The following is a 14,098-nucleotide window of genomic DNA, read 5'->3' as shown; positions in this document are numbered from 1 at the left end:
TCGATGTTAAAAAGTAAATTCAGAAAATACTTCATATCGAAACAAATAATAACTTTAATATTTTGTAATCCAGACGTATAAAATTGCTTTTTGTATTTAGCCGCTGTATACCACATATACGAAAAAGTAGAAACAGTATCAACAAGGAGAATAGACTAAAAGTTTTGAGATTATTTCATTTAGATTTCTTTCAACATTTAGTTTTCATTCAACGAATTCCGCTAATTAACTCGGCACATCGTGTCCTATATTTACATTTATATTAAACGTATTGTATTTTAAGGTATTGTATTTAAGGCAATGTAATGAGGATTGTTTGCATAATAGGAAACCTGTATTTGCATCGAGTTGCGTCGAGCAACCATGATTCGAGTTGCCTACGATCATCCTCCCCTTTATCCACCCTTATTGCTCTTTATTCCTGATTCCAAAACACAATTTTACACTTCCTTTTCAATTTTATTATTATGTTATTAGACTGCAAATGTTTATGCACTCATAGGAAATGTAAAGACACAAAAATATTCAGAATACAGCTAAAATACATAAATACAAAAAATGTTTAAAATAAAGTACTCCTTATAGCATCTAATCTAATCTTCTGGAAATTATTAAAAAATAATTACTGAGATATATACGGAAGGAATATTTAAATTTTCATTAAAAGGAAGAAAAGATATTTAAGTGAAAAAGACATAAGTCTAATAATTAATTTTGGATAAATATAACTATTGTTATTTTCTCATTTGCGAAACAAGAGTTTTAAAAGCCCAAAATTCTTTCCCATCAAAAGCATGATTTGAAAATTTCAAGTGATAACGTATGTATGTTCATAAAAATATAAACTTGCATAAACATTCGCAGTTAATATATCACTTATCTTTTCCATTCCACTTTCCACGATCTCGTTAATATTGTACCTCTTTTTTAATGAGTACCTCTCTGAACTCATTTGACACATTAAATTGAAATAAAATTACAATTCTCGATATGGTGCACATTGAGGTTATGTTGAATTTTTACAATTGTGTTCTCAATTACGGTAGACCGTTTTATCTAGTATCGAAGCGTGAGCTATGTTTCAGAAAAAATATCCCAGAAAAGATCGGCGTGTCGTCAAAAAATGGAAGCGGTATGATCGGCGTATAAAATTCGACGGGGAAATAGAATGCGCAACTAAATAAAAAGAGCGTCCAGCCGTGAGTACGTGAAACACTCCACCGATTACTCGAATTGATTGCCGCTGTGAACAGTCGATTTTTTATCTCGCGCGTGAAATGGAAAATCGTTGGGGAAGTTGCTAGAAACAAAACTTTTAAACACTGTCTCTTATGGTTCTGTTATTTATCTTTGCGATGCCTTAAGCGATGTCTTTGCAGTGTTACAATGAGAGAAAAAGAACATTAGAAATGTAGTTACATTCGAAATTTCGTTTTACTTTCGGTCAACGTTTCAACGTTATTTCCAGTTGGAATATATTTTTATTATATTTATACATTTTCATTATATTGAGGTGTAGTAAGAAGTGTTGTCCGTGATTAATTGTAGCTGCTGGCTGCGTGGAAGCCGAGATAGGTTCTGCTGCGGGTGTAGATGTCACTGCTGATGGGGTACACTGCTGTTTTTCTTCCATTTTTCCAGAAAAATCAGAGACTTCGATCGCCGGGATTTGAACCCGGGTTCTGAATGTTTGTAACTTAAGGCGCTAACCACTGCGCTGCCATTTTCCGACACTACTTAGTGTCGAGTGGTAGTATTTGCTGTTGAGTGCCGCCACAATATATTTATATATTATATATTTTTATTCTGTTATATTTATATATTTATTTAAGTGGTTGTTGAACAACAATTTGTAACGATTGGTCCTTTATTAATACACTCTTTTATCTATTTGCGTGTTTTATGGTGAAATATTTTTTTATTTAAAAGTTCACAAAATTCTAAATCGACTTTTGACAATCGAAAAGTAATAAGAATAATAAAAATCATATTATACATGTATTATTAGAATTAGGATTCTGTATCCGTGTGATTCAAAAAGTGAAAAAGTATTAATTGAAATATTTATTACCGAAGAAGCTTGTCTTCTTATTTTCTATTTCTATCTCTATTTCTTTTTTGAGTGAATCTATCGTTGCAACTTACATGGTTAATTTGTATATTCGCGTGTAATTGATCAAGGCTGACAGCAAGAAAGCTGCAAGCACAGCTTAATGTATCGATCTCTTACAGATACATCAAGTTATTACTTTAAGAGATAAAATACGATTAATATTGCATTAACCTGTAAAACACCTTTATTTTTCACTCACAGGTAATACACTCATGATTAATATGCAATTAGACTACTGCAAACATTTGCATTCGTACATTCGTTATCTGTCGTAGTTTTCTTTATTTTTTCAATGAATATGTGTAACGTGTCGAGGGTAGTACGAACCTCTAGGGCTGTTCATGCATGGCACTTTTGCATTTCCTACATTAATTTAATGGAATGGATAAAATGTACTAATTAATACACGTCATCTGGATGCATTATGAAACTGAATCAGTCGTGTTAAACATTTTTATGAAAATGTCTCTATTTTTAGTGCTGAATTGCACATTTTACACAAGTTTGTTGTAAATCTTGATTATGATGAAAACTTTAGTCCGACACTTTTAGATTTGACAATTGTAGATTTCTTTTACTGTTAATTCTTCTTACTTATTAATTGACGTGTCATATTTTTCTTATGCAATCATCAAATAATTAAAGTAAGGAGAATGCATTTGAGGTACTGTCTCTCTCCATAATTCATCAATAGATTTTTAAACAAAAAAATCAACACTTTTCGTACAATAATCACACTAATCCATCAATTAACAAACTCAACACTGTTACTTGTCGAAAAATGTTCTACTGTGTCTAGCCCGAAACGTGCGTGGAAACGAAGAAAAACAAAACTTGGTCAAACCAAATGACAAACATCATAACGATGCTCATTTTTCCGTGTTAACCGGTGATCCCAGGCCCAGCCTGTGCTATAAACTCGCCGACGATACGAGCAGTCGGTCGTTACCGCAGCGACAATGTTACGCGACGAGTGCCATTAAAAGCGTCCGCGGTTGAATCCATAGTTAGTTCTCAACCCAGTTAGAAAGAAAGAGGGAAGAAGAAAGTAGAGTAAAAGCAGAGATGCCAGTCTCCGTTTCTTTCCTGTATCGCGTGCACAATGAAAATAACTTGGCATTACAAGCGACGGCTCGTTATACGCGACGCGGTACGCTCGATGCCCGAGCGGATTTCTTCGGGTCGAACGGACGACGTGGCTCGTTAAAGGCCGTGCCGGTATCATTATTCTGGAATTTTTCACAGAAACGCACCGGCTGAGATAGCTGACTACTCTATGTATCGTCAAGAGTGTCGTTAGTGGCCAGTGGTTAGATAGCGACCTGTTTTCGAAAAGGTTTGAAACTCCATGCTTCATGACGCGCCATCGAGATTAGAAAATTGGCCCTACAATCTTCTTTTGTAAAATCTCTGCTCTACTATGTAAAAAGAGTCGCAGTGGTTTCTTGGAAGAAACGGAAAAAGGAGCTTCTCTAGTGCACGTGCCTTTGACGATTATCGAAGAATTCTCTTTAGGATGATTATAACACTCTCCTAAAGGAGTTTAGTGGGGCTTGGAAATTGGGATAGTGAAAATTACATTTCTTAGAATTTTTCAGGATATTATGTGATGATTTTTCGGGTATCTTGTAATTTGACTGATTACTATTTTCTATGGTGAGTTTCTGGATACTTTTTGATTTGACAGATTGATGTTTCCGTCTATTATAAATATATCAATTTCTATTTTTCTTTATCGTGAATGAGGCACACATACATCGTGCGATATACTAGCTCTATTTATTTGCTTTATACAAGAAATAATGCGCTTTTAATTTCTTTGGGGAAATTACATCTTACGGTAGTGGTTTTCATTATTCAAAGAGCTTCCTAGATATTTTCCCCTGACGAGTGTTGCTGTTTCACAACCTACTTTAGATACATCAACCTGTTTCACATTATTATTTACTTACTTTTTCTAACTTTTTAATTTTCAGATTCATACTCTGACTAGTCAGCTTCCTTTTATGTAATGATTGGTTATTATGTATTATCTTCTCACATTTGTATACTATGGAGATGATAAGGAGGGTAATGCTCTCTGTCGCTCACCATCACTCAATGTTACACTGTTTTGTTTGTATATGTAACACATTTGACCAATACGTGTCCTTAACTTTACGATTGTGTCGAGTCTGTCAAAAATAACCAATCAGATTCGCATTCCTTCCATAAAGATTTCTTTCCATTTCTGTACTATTCATTTGAGTAATAAAACTTTGGAACCATACTTGTGCCAAAAATGTCTACATGTCTAAGTAAAAATGATCTTCAGACAATTTTGAGAATGTTAAGGTGTTTAAATAATATTGTGAAATAACGAAAGTATCTGTAAAAATATGATAGCATCACTTCGGTGCAAAGTTTAAAATATACATATATGTATGTTTATATTGCAGCAAAAAAGTAGAAATAAAATAATTACTCTAAGCAAATTCATCCACAAATTTTCTCATCCGATTTATTCAAGATTATTTTCGCCAATTAATTTTTATACTTACTGAAGAGTCATACTGTACAATTAAAAAATAAAAGCTAACTAAATATGTATTTGTTTCCCTCGTTAAATATTATAACGAATTTTTTGTTTTGAATATCTTATATACCTTTGTACATCATATGTTCATTATGTTCACTTTTACATTTCAAATTTCCTATAAATACACAAATATGTGTAATTTAATAATCGAGCGGATGAAACAGGCACTAAGGAAACAAAGCGTTTCTATATAACGTACTCGAAAATTGGTGAATTTCAAGTATTATAGGTTCGCATTGGCGGTACCTCCGAATGGAATACAACCGATCATTATTCACTTGCCAACGGTCCAAACAATGGCTATTAAGCAAGTCCTTTCGTTCAGACTGACTGGCCATTAAGTACAGAAACCAGCCATCCCGAGTGAAAAGCCATCAGAAGAACTTCCCGCGAGTAGGCAGCTGCGCGTCAATCGTCCTCAAGCTTTTTGGGTCAATCGACGCTGCTGACATGGACTTCCGACTTGTTCGTGAATGTTCTGTTGTTTGCTCATCAGGCTTTGCCATATTTAATCTTTCATGTCCTGCTGCGGTTATCTTTCACAAAATCTATCTTTCTTTTATTTGATTTTTCCTTTTTTCTTGAAAGAAAATTTGTTCAAACTTCGTAGAAATGTTGTGATACATAGAACATTCTTTGAATTGGAGTTTCATCTATATATGTAATTTTTAGTATCATATTGTGTCAATATTTAAATTGATAGATTTATTAATATTAAATGAATGTATGTATTAATAGTAAATGTTAGTTCTGTACAAGATGAAACGACATAAATAATGTTTATTTTAAAGTTTCCACTAATTATACACATATATACATATATATTGTTTCTCACAAAACTTCTGCTTCGCGTATATGTTTTATCCTATCTGAAAGTATTCTGAAATATCAATACAGTATTTTAACTTCTGTTATTATTATCCAATTTTAACAGAAGTAATCATTTCAGATAAAAAAGAATTACACGATTACCAAACTGGATCGAAAAGTGCTTGGTAAAAAGTGACAGAAGTTCATAAAATAGCAAGTAAACGAATAAATTTTTTCGTGTCAAATAATGCGAATTAATGCGTCTCAGATGTGAAATTGTTTGTAAAAATTGGTGAATGGTGGACCCGAGACAGTATTTGTTCGCGGTTCAAATTAAATTAGTTGCTTCCGTCATTCGGTTGTTTTCATTCGTACATTAAAAATACACGGTGATTTATTACGTAACGGCGAACAGTTTTCCAGGGCAAACCGGTTTCATAAAAGATCACAGAGAACATGACGTTCCGCGCAAAACAAATGTTCCGCTCCATTTGTCGCACGTGAAAAATATCGAAATTCGTCCCAAATATTCCCAATGAGCGTGTTATAACGTTCGACTATCGATTTTATACTCTGCAAATAACCTATCAAATATATATATACAGGAAATTGAACTCAAAAATTTGTCTGGAATTTATGTACATTAAATAATCGCTAATACTGTTATGTTAATGTGTTTATAGTTCATTAGTAAATTTATTAATACAATACAATGGTTGTAATATGTAGAAATAGATTTTAATTTGTCTTATATTACAAAATAAATTATTCTAAAGTTAATGAACGAGAAAGGAATAATATTTATAATAATTAATTTATATTGCTGGATATTGGAAAGGGCTAATAATAATTGTTTCCGTAATTGTTTCGTAATTTCACAAATTTTAATTAATTAAATGATTAAATGATAAAGAACGTTCGATATTGCTTTGCGTTGTAATGACGATAAATATTTTAAAGATGGAAACTGAGAATTAAATGCTTCAATTGATCGAAGGATCATTTTGTTATTAAAAGGATTCAAAATCCTTGAAAAGGTTCCATTTCTTTTGAATCCAGCTGGAGGACGAATTATTTAGTACAAATTATTTTAGTATATATAATAATACGTATTTATCAATTGCAAATGATAATTAATTCAGAAATTTTAAATTCATTTTCTCCTTTCTAGTAGAATAATGACCTCCAAAATATAGCTTTCCTAAAAGTACCTCTATTATATCACAAAAAATCACATTTTAAAACCTTGAAGTAACACTACAATAATCACAAATATTCTGACATGAATTTAAAGTTACATAAACTTTTTTATTAAAAAGAACGTACGTTAACATTATCGTAATAATTAACATATTCATAGAAGAATAATCAAACTTACCACACGTGTAGACAACTTTCAAATACGTTCTGCTTTCCGGATTGCAAGGCTCACCGAACGTCGAACTGTTTGCCACCACCGAGCAGCGACGTTTCCCATGGCACAAATTCATCACGGTTTCCGTCGCGTACGATGCCATACAAGCTGTAACCAGACAGAATTGATCTATTCAGTACGTTCGCTCGTAGCTTCATAGACGAGAAAAAAAAGAGCTAGTTTCCCAGCTTACCAGAAATTGCGCGGATCGTTCGTCGAATGAAAGCTGAATACCGGATTAAAGGTCGACTGTGACTACTTCAGAGCGCTTAATGGAAATGTCAACTTCATCAATCTATGGTTAATAATCCGACGCTTGACATGAATCCCGCATAACGCTCATATGAATATAAAGCACCATTTTATTCTCTTTAGTTCACTTTAAACGGCATTTCTCAATTGTTTTAGTTCTTTTTCAAATTGCTTCAGTTTTTTTTTATTTTCAAATTATTTTAGTTCTTTTTCAAATTCTTTTTGTTCCGAGAACATGCGTCATCCGTGTCGTTTGTTATTTTAGTAAACGAAAAGAAATCCTAAACTAAATCAGAAAAACAAACATTCATGTATCAATCATGAAATATCATCAAAAGGTTCCTAAAATTTTTCCAATCATTTTTGGAAAAATTTCCAAAGTTCCAATTTAGCTAACCTTCCTCTCTGAAATTTCGAAGTGTATCAGAGTCAAAAGTCACTTCTGCATGTCACCGTCACGGTAGGTACCTTTGTGAGAACGACATGATAGAGCAGGACGATGTGTCACATGGCCAAGAAACACGCAGATTGAAACAATATCGCGAGTGACAGTATCGTAGATAACCATTCGGGAAACGACCATTACAAGTAGTTCATTGTTACGTGTGGGCGAAGCCGAAGAACAAGGAAGGAAACCTTTGAATTTGTTACAATATCCTGCCAACCGTAGGAAGAGTTCAATTGATTCGAAAATTTATTTGATAAGGAACGTTCATAGGGAGGTTCGTACTGAATCTAGTCTAATCCTAGAAGTTTTAATAAAAGCCCTTGTCAGAGAAATATCATGGAATGGAAATTAAATTTCTAGTAACTGGAGTTTTAGTTATAAAGCTTCTTGTTTCGTTAAAGTATTAGTTAATGTATTATGAATGTAATTTCTGATGATAAAAATGATAATTTCATCTATTTATTCTTGACGTTTAATGCACTCACTGATGATTATGATAAATGACAGAAATGAAAGATTGATGATTCTACATTGGAATATGTTAAATTACGACTAGAGAATTAAAATCGCAATAATCAGAAACATCCGTAGAAGCATTCATAGACTAACGAGGTCACGAAAGGCCAAAATCAACGTATCAGATAAAACTTTTGCAGGGAGTGATCCGTAGCCAATGGCATTTCAGTGTTTTCGGAGCTGTTATCCTCACGAGGATGCCGTCTGGACATCGGCACAAAGGGATTGGTAGCGACCCGACCTCTGCTCCATTTTCTCGTAAAGTCCGTCACGAATTGCAGCACTTTGAATCGATTCGTCCGACTATTGAATGTAAATGTGCAGTTTCATGGATCTTTATTTTAACGTCATGTTCCATGTAAAGTAACTTCATGAAAAGAAAGGACATCTGTTCCTTAGATTTTTAGGAACATAGAATTTTAAAAATATATCCACGTTTCTGCAAGAAATGTTAAATTCGATAACTGTATTATATTTATGTTGATAACAGAAGAGTTTTTCAATACTTAATTCTAGTTTCTTGTTACAAAATATCAATATTTAAATATACGATCAGATTTTTTAAATTTTTTCGTTATTACAATTTTTAAGATTAAATATACATATAGCTATGATATAATATTTAATAGTTATATTATTTTTACGATTATTTTATTTATTTTTTGTATAAGTATATATTTGATCCGAAATTAGATGAAATTATCTTTATGTGGAAAAATTACATAACACTGTAGAACATAACACTTTGTCCTAACTATTGTTGAAACACTCAAATACGAGGTAAGATTAAAGAATAATATTTTCGTTAAGATAAAGGAAATTAGGGAATATTGGTATTGCTATAAAACTTATCAAAAACCAGAATTGCTCTTTGAGATTCATAAGCTGCTATTATATCGTATATCTTCTATGCTCTTGCTTCAACGGCACGGTCATGAATGTTTACGCTCGCGTAAACATTTAATGACCCGACTAACTTTCGAATATCTTTTTGGTCGTTATTTTCTTTGAGGGCTTTTATGGTTCCGAGAACGATATTTGGTAGAATTATTAAGATGCTAACTTGTATCTAAGAGCGTTTTTAAATCTTTTCCACAGCTAAAAGCTAGACATTGATGATCAAAATTTCAATTTCACGCAAACTTTTTATAATTTATGTGAAACAAAACTGAAGTTAGATTTCCTGGTATCAAGAAATCGAGAGTAATTAATTGATACTTCTATCTAAAAGAATATTGTTAAAGCTAGAATTACCAAACTAAACTTAAAATTAGAAAAGTTTTTAAAGTAATAATGAAGTATTTTTATAGAAACCCATGATTATTATGCGCCACCTTACCATAGCTTAAATGTACTATTGTAGTTTAACAAATTTTATTTCCGAACAGGCTACGTATGTATAGGAATTTTCAAACGAAAGTATACTTGATTTCATGAATAAAAAATAGAGAGGTAGATTTTTATTATTTTATGCAATATAAAAAAAATATCCGGTGTGACCTAGTTGCTAGAATATCTGGCTCTCATAGTATATTAAATACAACAATAATATTTAGAATTTTATTTACAAAACGAACTTTTAGAACAATAAAAAAATCTACTCACTTTCTTCTTTCACATCGTGCGGCTGAGGACATTGAAGGGATTCGTACTCCGTTCTGCCGAACGATGCGCTGAAAATGGCAACTCTTTGTCCAGGGTGGCAGACAAGATTGATGACGTCATTCTCGCAGGCAACTTTACTTCTGAACTCGTCTGGAACATAAAGGAGCTTTTTAATAAATTCACCGCTCCACTGTTGCTTTTTATTGTCAAGTTCAACGTAATTACAAGTTCAAAATATGATAAAATACAATTTTGTTGTATGAATATGAATGCTAATATGATTAGAAAATCGTAGTCTCCGAACTTCAAAACTTCTAGGTTTTCGTATCTCAGGTTGACAAAATCTTTTTATTTATTTATTTATTTATTTATTTTTTTGTTACACTTTGGTATTTTGTCATTTATCTTAGGTAGTAGAAACATCTTTAGGTTCGCAAATTGTGTCATCGTTTGTAAAAAAAAGAAGTGAAATATACATAATTCTACTTTTTCACTTGCTAGTGGAGGAGAAAATGTAGCATTAATATTTTAATACCGTTTCATTCCAAAGAGTTTGTATTATTTCCCTATTATATTTACTTTTCACGAAAGAACATGACATAACTTTATCGTTACATTTTTCGAAACATTTTTTGAAAAATGATGTTTGTTTTTTTTTTGGTCATAAATATATTGTCAATGTTTATTGGAAAACTGTCTAACATTTTAAATGTATTCATATTTTTTTATTGCCGTTTAAAATATTCTGCAAAGTTTATTTATACTATGCTGTATCGTGAACAAATTCATAGCTATTTGAGTACTAACTCAAACGGCAACTAGTTTTATGACGTCGAAATCTAGTAAAATCTGGGAACTAAGATCTATCTATCTATATTCATACAATGTAATGAAATACGTTCGTTTTTATATGTGTTTCATTGACTTTCATCGGTTTATTAACATTCCAATAAAAATGTCTTCGCTATTAAACAGCAAACTATATCTAACTTTTATTTCAATATATTTCACTATATCACTCGATATAAAATACATTGATATCGGAATAAAAATTTCTTCGTTATTAAAAAATAAACCATATTCAATTTTTATTTTAATATGTGTGCGTTTCTATACCATTCAATAAAAATTGACACTGCAATAAAAAAAAATTCGTTTGTTCTGACACTCAAAATGTGTTAATTTCATTCTTGACTGATTTTACGAGCTCGCTATATCCTGGCCTGGTCTATACGTGCCCGTTGACAATCGCATAAACAAGTCGAATGGAAACGGTTTTTGCCAGAGATACGGGTTTCGATAAAACCTGCTTCGTCTCGTTACGGTTCAAATTCCAACGAACCCAACCAGATCAGGTGCTCTACCATAACACGTTTTTGTGGTTGCAATCATAGTGTACTCCGTAGCTTTGCAACCTTATTGGTGTAACGAACACCACATTTCCAGGATTTTCACTTGTTCTTACGCAAGGTCAACGCACTTCTCGTGCATTTTCTTGAATTTTGCGGATGATTACATGAGGGGTTCAATAGAGGAGCAACATAAATATCTACATTTTTTTTTTTAAGAGTCAGGTAAATTTAGAAAATGACGCACGAAATATTTGGATCATTAAGAACTCATAATGATCAAATTAGTAAATTGGAATGTAAAAAATTAATGCATAAAAATGATGATTCTAAACACTATTTTTTAATATTTCTTCCAGAATTTGTGATTATTTATGCCATCTCTTTCTGGTAAGCGAATGTACGAAAGTAAGTAATTTTTTAATATTTACGAGATATTAAATGTTAATTACGGAAATATGAATTTGCAAATGCACGTCAACGTATCCTGGTTCTGATCAATCATTTCAATTCAATGTCATAATACGTTAAAGAAAATCAACAAAAATTTACAGAATAACGAAATATAAATTTCAAATTCAGTTAGAAATTTGACGTCTGTTTGATAGTAAACTAATTCTACGTTGATAATACTACTTTAAGATAATGCGCTTTATCAATAGTAATCTGGCAAGTTAAGAATCAGATTGATCGAATGATAATATTTATGGTATCGATTATCAAGAATGAAATTCTCACGGAAAGAAATCTCATTCTAGTCATAAATTTCTGTCGACGAAAATACATCGCCTGTGAATCAATTTATAGGTATAATGTTTGGATAATTGGGATTCTAAGGTATTAATTTCAAATGTTATGGTATTGCAATTATACTGACAATGAGAAGTTTCTGGAAGCCATTCTATGGATTGCCAAATTAAATTCATTGGATATTGATTACGACAGAAATGATTATGTTTGCTATAATTAGATTATAATAACACGAGTCACAAATGATTTGTATCAATCTGATTTGCCAATTTTATATTTTACTTTGAAAATCATAAGTGTGATTGTCGTAATGAATAATAGTAGGTGACAGTATAAATTGTTCAGGAGAAAATCGAACAACGGGCAATAAAGAAGATAAACTGCACCCATAATCTGAAGATATGGTGTAGGTACTCGGCATGGATTTCGATAAACTGCGTAATTGAATCGTAAATAAAATGATTATCTTCGATATTTAAACCATGCACTTCGTTTTCCTACATGCAAAAAATTTGTGGCTAATTATGCATTCGAATGTTAACTACTTGTTACGTAGTCTGTGTACAGCCTAATATTATTCATTTATGTGCGCGTACACAACGTGTATTATAAAGATATTTATAAAAATATAATTTAGAGAAAGTTCAAGAAATAATTAAAATTCACTCGTATATAAAAGTCAGTATCGAAATCTACGAGAAAAATAATATATTGTAGTTATTTACATTTTACGCGAGAAAAATCAAATATCTTTATATTTTTTATATCATATAATATAACAAAATTCATGGAATGCAACATAATGTGAAGTTATTTTCAAAAGGAATAGCTTTCCATGCTATAAATATTTGTATAAAATTCAAATAAAACTTCTTGCTAGAATTATTTTAAACCTTAAATCCCAACAAGAATAAAGACACAACAATTTTCAATAAATAATCGAAACACTTAGTGTAACTCGATGCATATTATAATTATCTGCCTGAAAGCGTGGTTTCTCCCGAAGTCACGTTTAAAGCGACCTTTAAAAGTACGAATCTCTCGCGCGGGAAACGAACCGCTCTTTTAAAGTCGCCGAGTGCTCTTACACGTCTGAGACAAAGTGTTGTAACCCTACTTCATTGAGCCGTCGATTTACGCCGCCTCTTTTTCGCGGCTTTTCAAACTTTTCAAAGTTTTGTGGTTACAGAAACGCCTCTTCTGGATTTCAAGAAAAATTACGAGAATGCGGGAGGAAAACGACCTCCGGTTCGTTTCCAGCGATTCTTTATTGACGGAAGTGTATGTGAAACGAGCGTAAGAGGCAATTCGGGGAAGGTTCCCAGTGAATGTGGAATATTTGAAAGAAATATTTGGTTAACAGGAGGTGGAATACACTTGGGTGGAAAGAAGAAATAAGGGTGGAATTGTATATAAATTTTGTAGGAATAAGAAGATTCTTGTTAAGGAGATATGATATTCAATCGTTCTTTCCTTTTTTATTATTATTAAAAAAGAAGGATATCTTAGAAACATGATATTAAATATATTTAGAAAAATTGAGAATCTTTATATCTGATAATTTATGACGATCTGGTTTTTAAACCATTTCTATTTTACGATTACAGTACCATAACAAATTTCATCGCCATTGTAAATATTGTATATCTAAATATTTAAAAATTGACAGCAAATCCGGTTTTTACCATTGATAAAGCTCAAAAGCTCAAAAGCATAGAAAGCTCAAAAATCCAAATTTGTTTACCAGTAATGAAACGTTTTTTAGTCGACACACAGGAAAGACTTAATAATTACACCATCAACCAAACAATTGAAGCCAAACTAAGAACTACAAACCGAACTATTTTCAAGCATCAAACTGATTTTCTGTTCTTACTGACGATTGGAAACTTGCAACAAATAGCCTCTTGGACGAGAAAAGGTTACAAAGTAACTCGTCAAGCATGTAACGAGGCTCGTCAAAGGACAAAGTTATACAATGGTTTTTAAAATAAGATAAGAAGACATCGGAACTCCCTTATCGAACTATCTTTCGAGCGAGATATCCAAATTGAAGCGTTAATTGGTAAGAAAAAGACAAAAAAGGCGTCATACTACAGTTGCAAGACGTAATTCCTTCGAGTACTGGAAGCGACAATAGATTTAGCACAAAGCATTTTTATCAAGCAACTGCCTCTTCGATCGACCCAGTTTTGATGGCTTCTAAAGTTTTCGTGTGTGTTGTTACGAACATTTATAGCAATGATCCTCTTTTCAAATCGCC

The 14,098-nt window shown here is 32.1% G+C and overlaps 2 protein-coding genes across 7 annotated transcripts in view; one reads left to right on the top strand and one right to left on the bottom strand.

Moving 5' to 3' along the window:
- Positions 1-14,098, bottom strand: part of LOC126869325 (protein eva-1) — a 324,775-nt gene that overhangs the window by 78,590 nt on the left and 232,087 nt on the right. For all 4 annotated transcript variants that reach the window (XM_050625710.1, XM_050625713.1, XM_050625712.1 and 1 more), the window contains exons 5-6: positions 9,737-9,886; positions 6,880-7,023 (exon numbers count right to left, since the gene is read on the bottom strand). In XM_050625710.1, coding sequence (XP_050481667.1) covers positions 6,880-7,023; positions 9,737-9,886 — 294 coding nt within the window. The remainder of the gene's footprint in view (positions 1-6,879; positions 7,024-9,736; positions 9,887-14,098) is intronic.
- Positions 1-14,098, top strand: part of LOC126869322 (uncharacterized) — a 173,033-nt gene that overhangs the window by 31,231 nt on the left and 127,704 nt on the right. The window lies entirely within an intron of this gene.

The sequence above is a fragment of the Bombus huntii genome, chromosome 9 (genome assembly GCF_024542735.1).
Source record: "Bombus huntii isolate Logan2020A chromosome 9, iyBomHunt1.1, whole genome shotgun sequence".
NCBI lineage: Eukaryota > Metazoa > Arthropoda > Insecta > Hymenoptera > Apidae > Bombus > Bombus huntii.
This window is presented reverse-complemented; position numbering and strand designations above follow the sequence as displayed.